Source organism: Etheostoma spectabile, chromosome 5 (assembly GCF_008692095.1).
Source record: "Etheostoma spectabile isolate EspeVRDwgs_2016 chromosome 5, UIUC_Espe_1.0, whole genome shotgun sequence".
NCBI lineage: Eukaryota > Metazoa > Chordata > Actinopteri > Perciformes > Percidae > Etheostoma > Etheostoma spectabile.
Window position 1 is genome coordinate 5,343,900 of NC_045737.1, and position 5,986 is coordinate 5,349,885.

Here is a 5,986-nt window from a genome sequence, read left to right on the forward strand (position 1 = left end):
ATATATATATATATATAACAAATTGTTGATACACATTGCACATAAAACGTTTGAAACACTTCTCAGGCTCTGTGCAGTTGCATGGTGAATGTAAGTTAAGAGAAGAATATTCAGGTCATGCCTTCTGCTTCTGCTGCCTTCATAATAGTTTCCTCTTTGTTGTTCTCCCTGAGGCACTCACAGTGCTCACAACTCAGCCATGAAATCCTGTAACCTGCCCCAGGCAGATTTACAGCTGTACAACAGCATATTCTCTAAATTTCTTTACGATTGACCTTACACTACTCTGAGGACATATTCAGTTGGAGATTTTCTTGCATACTTCCCCTGATTAAACTTTTTAGAAACTTTACTGCTGGTTGATTGATCTTTTGTCTTCCATGAATATTTTGTCAGGAAAGTGACAGTTGCACCAGTTCCAACGGTTGCACCTTGCATATATTTAAATTAAAATCACTTGTCACGCCTTCAATAAACACAGGTGATCTCCGTCTAGCTTAGCATTTACTTACTTTTGCTGTTGATCAGTGTTGTAAAACAGAATGGCCTCTGCTGTAAATCACTGTTTGAAAGGAATAAAAGATCAGGAATTAAGCGGTGTGACATCTTTTCATAAGCACCGTAGATGTTCTACTGCAACGTGTCAATAGTTGCACAGCTGTATTTCTCACCTCTGTGTGATAGTATTATACAGTGGGTGTGCTGGCGTGCATAACCTTTAATCGCCTCATCACTCTTGGCTGTATTTACATAGTGTTCATTACACTGTTTAAATAGGTTTAGTAGACTCATGTATAGTAAGAGTGAGATAGATATTTTTTGTGTGTGTGTGTGTGTGTGTGTGTGGTGTGGTGGTGTGTGTGTGGTGTGTGTGTGGTGTGTGTGTGTGTGTGTGTGTGTGTGTGTGTGTGTGTGTGTGTGTGTGTGTGTGTGTGTGTGTGTGTGTGTGTGTGTGTGTGTGTGTGTGTGTGTGTGTGTGTGTGTGTGTGTTGTGTGTGTGTGTGTGTGTGTGTGTGTCGCTGTTTCCACTGTTATTTTGCCAATGCCCATGTGTGTGTTTTCATGTGCTCATGAAATATCTGTTTTCTTCTCAAGGTTGGTTTTGATCCTCATCCTCATATGAGAGTTCCTGGAATGCCTCCTAGTCTGACAGGAATCCCAGGTGGCAAACCGTAAGTGTGTTTTGCGGCTGCCTGTATGTTTGAGGACTGATTGCCTGAATTGCCCAATGGAACAGCTGATATAAGAAACAATTTCAGCAATTTCTCTTCTCAATTTTCCAGTCTCTGTGTTCTGTCTTTCTCTTATTTCATCTTTGCCGCCATGTTTAACCGTTTATCCTCCTCCTCCTCCTTCTTTGTGTCATCAGTGCTTATTCTTTTCACGTGGCGGCCGACGGGCAGATGCAGCCGGTACCGTTCCCTCCGGATGCTTTGGTGGGCCCAGGGATTCCTCGCCATGCCCGTCAGATCAACACACTGAACCATGGAGAGGTGGTGTGCGCTGTTACCATCAGTAACCCCACCCGGCACGTTTACACAGGAGGGAAGGGTTGTGTCAAGGTCTGGGACATTAGTCACCCAGGAAACAAGAGTCCAGTGTCTCAGCTGGACTGTCTGGTGAGTGAGGTGGTGGGGTGGGCATACAGTTCAAAGTGTCCTTTTTGGGTGAGAGATGTATGTGTTGTATTAACGGTTTATCAAACCTATTAAAACCCAGAACTTTACACATTCATGGTGCATGTCTGAAAAGAGACAATAAAGATATGTGTGGGATATTAGTCACTTAGAAGTAATGGTTATATGCAAAACATGAAATATGTTTTTGTGTGTGTGCCACATCAGAACCGAGACAACTACATCCGCTCCTGTCGTCTCCTTCCGGATGGTCGGACGTTGATTGTGGGAGGGGAGGCGAGCACGCTGTCAATCTGGGATTTGGCCACGCCTACTCCCCGGATTAAGGCAGAGTTAACATCATCAGCACCAGCGTGTTACGCTCTGGCCATCAGCCCGGACTCCAAGGTCTGCTTCTCTTGCTGCAGTGATGGAAACATCGCGGTCTGGGATTTACACAACCAGACGCTCGTTAGGTAAAAAAGACCTTGCTGTACATAGACCGAAATACCTTTCCACCACAGTATTGACCTGTCTCATCAGCAGACTCTCAGCCCTGGCTGATTTATCCTTTATGATTACAACTTTAGTCGCCAAGAGGCAGAATATTTAGCAATAACATGCAATAAGAGTGGCTGCTGATGAGAAATATTGAAAGAACGTCACGTTTTGTATTTTGGGATGCAACTGCCCGTGCAGCCTCTGATGCTAGGATGACAGTGCGTCTTTGTTTAAACATTTCTCTCTTTGTTTAACTCAGAATGTATATGTGTGTCCTGCAGGCAGTTCCAGGGCCACACAGATGGAGCCAGCTGTATTGACATCTCCAATGATGGCACTAAGCTGTGGACCGGAGGCCTCGATAACACAGTCCGCTCCTGGGATCTTAGAGAAGGACGGCAGCTTCAGCAGCATGACTTTACATCACAGGTACACACTTTTAACAACAGTGGTCATTGGAAAACTTTGTATTAAAAATAGGATCCCCAGTAAGACATTACATTTTAGCAGCTGGTCAAATATTAAGTAATAATTCTTGTATTTTCTGTCCAGATCTTCTCTCTTGGCTACTGTCCAACAGGAGAGTGGCTCGCTGTGGGAATGGAGAGCAGCAACGTTGAGGTCCTTCACGTCACCAAACCTGACAAATACCAGCTTCATCTACATGAAAGCTGTGTACTCTCCCTGCAGTTTGCCTATTGTGGTAAGCAACCAGCTCTCTTGATCTCGGCCGATTTACTCCTCCTTTTACTCATTTTCCAGTTTTGCCCATCCTATAGTCTACCTTAGAACTATCCCCTTAAAAATGATTGGTTTAAATGGGTGCTAGGACTTAGTTCTGCCTTAGTAGGATTGTTTTGGGCATTTAATTTTTTTATTAGATAGTAGAGCATAGAAGTAGGCACGAAATTGGTTTTGTCTATTGTGTTCCATATAGGGGTTTTTCTTTTTCACAGTGTAATCAAATATTGTCAATGATGTCATTATCTACACTTGTGTTTCACCCTGAGATTTCTCATTTTGTCTGTGTTTCTCTACCAAGGTAAATGGTTTGTGAGCACAGGAAAGGATAACTTACTAAATGCATGGAGAACACCCTATGGAGCCAGCATATTCCAGGTTGGGACAACCAATCACCACATTCGTAATTCACATAGATAATAAGCATTTCCAAAAGCACATCATTGCATCAATGCAATGACTGGAAACCATGACATCGTTATGGTGTCCTCAAAAAGAGCATTCTCTGCTGTAGGAATAAAGTTGAAATCACATGCGAAAGTTGCAAACATGTCCACTGTTAGAATCTGCAGTGAAATATTGCTTTTAGTGTTGAAACGCATCCTGTCTCATTTGCTGCATCAGCATGTATCTCTATGACAACCTCATCAAACATGTTATAGCTACTGTATCTTATTAATCATTCAGTTATATTGATTGGAATGAGAGTACTAGACAATTATATTTTCTAAGAGCATAGTTTTAAAACTTTAAGTACTCTATTGCACTCACAGAAGCAGTGACGTGTTCTTGGTCTTACTTTGTGAATAACTTTTTTTTCCTTATTCCTTATATAATTATTCTTTCTTTCTCTTCAGTCTAAAGAATCCTCCTCGGTGTTAAGCTGTGACATATCTGTGGATGACAAATACATCGTCACTGGTTCAGGGGACAAGAAGGCCACTGTTTATGAGGTCATCTACTAAATCTATGGAAAGAAGGCCGGGACCTTTGCTCCTCCAACACACCAGATATGTTTCTAGACATTTTTAGACATTTTCAACTGGAGTAAGAAATCACAAACAAGAAGGACCATGATGGCACATTCTTATTTCTTTTACATCTTCCGAGGAGACCGAAAGGAGACAAACATTTTTCATGCACATATCTGTTGTGCCTGTAGAGATGACTCCATTTAAGCGGGGTATTAACGGGAGCAGCTGGATGTTTAATAGGAGAGGACCTATTTGGATGTTGTCTCAACTGCTTGTTGCTACAGACTGCACTGGGATCAGTTACAGGGACCAGACAATGACTTAACCAAATGGGGCACTGCATTGTTTTGACTGGGACCAGCTCTCCTGGAGAACACAGGGCTGAAGATCAGATTCTAAAATATACTTGATTCGGTGTCAGGACCGTGGGCAGAGACCCTGGAACGAACACTCAAACCAGAGATGGAGGACAGTGAATGCAAAACATGTTGGTTTGTTGCAGACAGACAATGCGCACAGCCTGTTGATCTCTCAGCTCCAACTCTTTGACCTTAGAACCTCAGCTTCCTGTTCTGATACGCCTACACTGTCTAAAAAAAGTACCTTTTCTGTTAACAGTGAGTCCTAGCCTCACTAAACTGCACTGTAGGGGTATCTGTCCACCTACATGCTTAGTACACACACAAAATAACAGTTTTAAACACACTGAAGGCCATGTTGACCTGTCTAGCATCATGCTGTTGTTCATTTCTGTGATAGGTTAGTTTTATCCTTATGAAGCAAAGTTGTTTTTTATAATTCCTACCCATTTCAGATGAAGCCAGAGAGTATTCTTGACTTTGGAGCAACAATTAGCTCACCAAACCATCCAGGTTTCCAGAGCAGGAGGATATACTCTTAATTGTTGTTACAGAGGGCTTAACTCTCAGACGTTTTTCCCCTTCTATTTTTTGTGACCCTGCTTGTAAGATCAGTTAGTGAAAACCTGAAGGGTAAAAAGATTTCAGAGATTGAATTAATCGTCAAATTCCATTAATCTCCCTTTTCTAATGTATCTGTTTCAACAGATTATTTCCCCGCTCATGTTTTTCACATGGATGTACTCCACAGGCAACATAAGCCTTCATGCTGTAATTTCTTCTGTTAACTTTATAGCCCTTACGCTATAAACGTGAGCCACAGTGTGTGTCATCAGCTGCACATGTTGACAGAGCCCCGCCTTGACTCACACTATTACTAAATTGACCTGAACATTTCAGAAACTCAGTATTGATAATTGGTCAGCTAGATAAAGTTTTAGATTTACAAATAGCCTCTTTGATATGGTCTTGTTGAAGCCGAGACTTCGGCCTGCTGTTGGTTTTGATGCAGTTCATTTGCCTGTGGTCTCTTTTACAATAAGTTGATTGCTTGAGGTCATAAGGATAAAAAAAGAATAGCCTCAAAATAAATGAAGGGGTAACCCCTTAAAGGTGCTCTAAGCGATGTCACGCATCTTTTAGGCTACAACATACAGCAAACACTCACTATTTGCGAGCTGCCTGTCCCCAGAACACACAAAAAAGGCAGTCTCTGTAGACTGCCCAGGGTCTACAAACGGCAACAAAAACAAACTGTGCCAACCTGCACCATGACGCATACACAAACAGCGTTCTAGCCAATAACCGACAAGGATTTGAGAATCATAGAAGGGAGGGGACGGGATGAGGAGGAGGGAGGGGCCAGCTAGTCTTGTTTTGTTTGATAATACTTTGAACGTCAACAAGAAGTAACATCACCCAACATCGCTTAGAGCACCTTTTAATTTGAAATAAAAATAAGTGATTACTGTCCTCACCATTGTAAATTCACCCAGCCCCTGCCTTCATCACTCTTTGAAACACATGATGTCTTACTGTATGGGTGGTTAATCACGCTTCATAACAGGGACCAACTATACTTCTAAAAGATCATGTTGACAAGTAAATTAACCTTGTGTTTAAACAAGTGAAAGTCCATTCTACCATATTCACTTAAGAAACATCTTAAAAACAGAATTGCCTTTTTATTTTTTAAATACTGTAACTTGTTTCTGCTAATATTATAAGTGGGACATTTGTGAAATTGCCTTGAAAGTACAACGGTGTCATGTTGTCCTTCCACTTTACAGAACAT

General features: G+C 41.8%; 1 protein-coding gene across 2 annotated transcripts in view; it reads left to right on the forward strand.

Moving 5' to 3' along the window:
* The window catches only part of LOC116688895 (transducin-like enhancer protein 1), a 21,166-nt gene extending 16,225 nt beyond the window's left edge, over positions 1-4,941 (forward strand). The window contains exons 14-20 of one of the 2 annotated variants that reach the window (XM_032515077.1): positions 1,096-1,172; positions 1,370-1,619; positions 1,845-2,092; positions 2,399-2,546; positions 2,670-2,820; positions 3,160-3,236; positions 3,716-3,823. In XM_032515077.1, coding sequence (XP_032370968.1) covers positions 1,096-1,172; positions 1,370-1,619; positions 1,845-2,092; positions 2,399-2,546; positions 2,670-2,820; positions 3,160-3,236; positions 3,716-3,823 — 1,059 coding nt within the window. Of the gene's footprint in view, positions 1-1,095; positions 1,173-1,369; positions 1,620-1,844; positions 2,093-2,398; positions 2,547-2,669; positions 2,821-3,159; positions 3,237-3,715 lie in introns of both variants that reach the window. The other variant, XM_032515076.1, reaches the window with a different exon arrangement.
* The last annotated feature ends 1,045 nt before the right edge of the window (positions 4,942-5,986 follow it).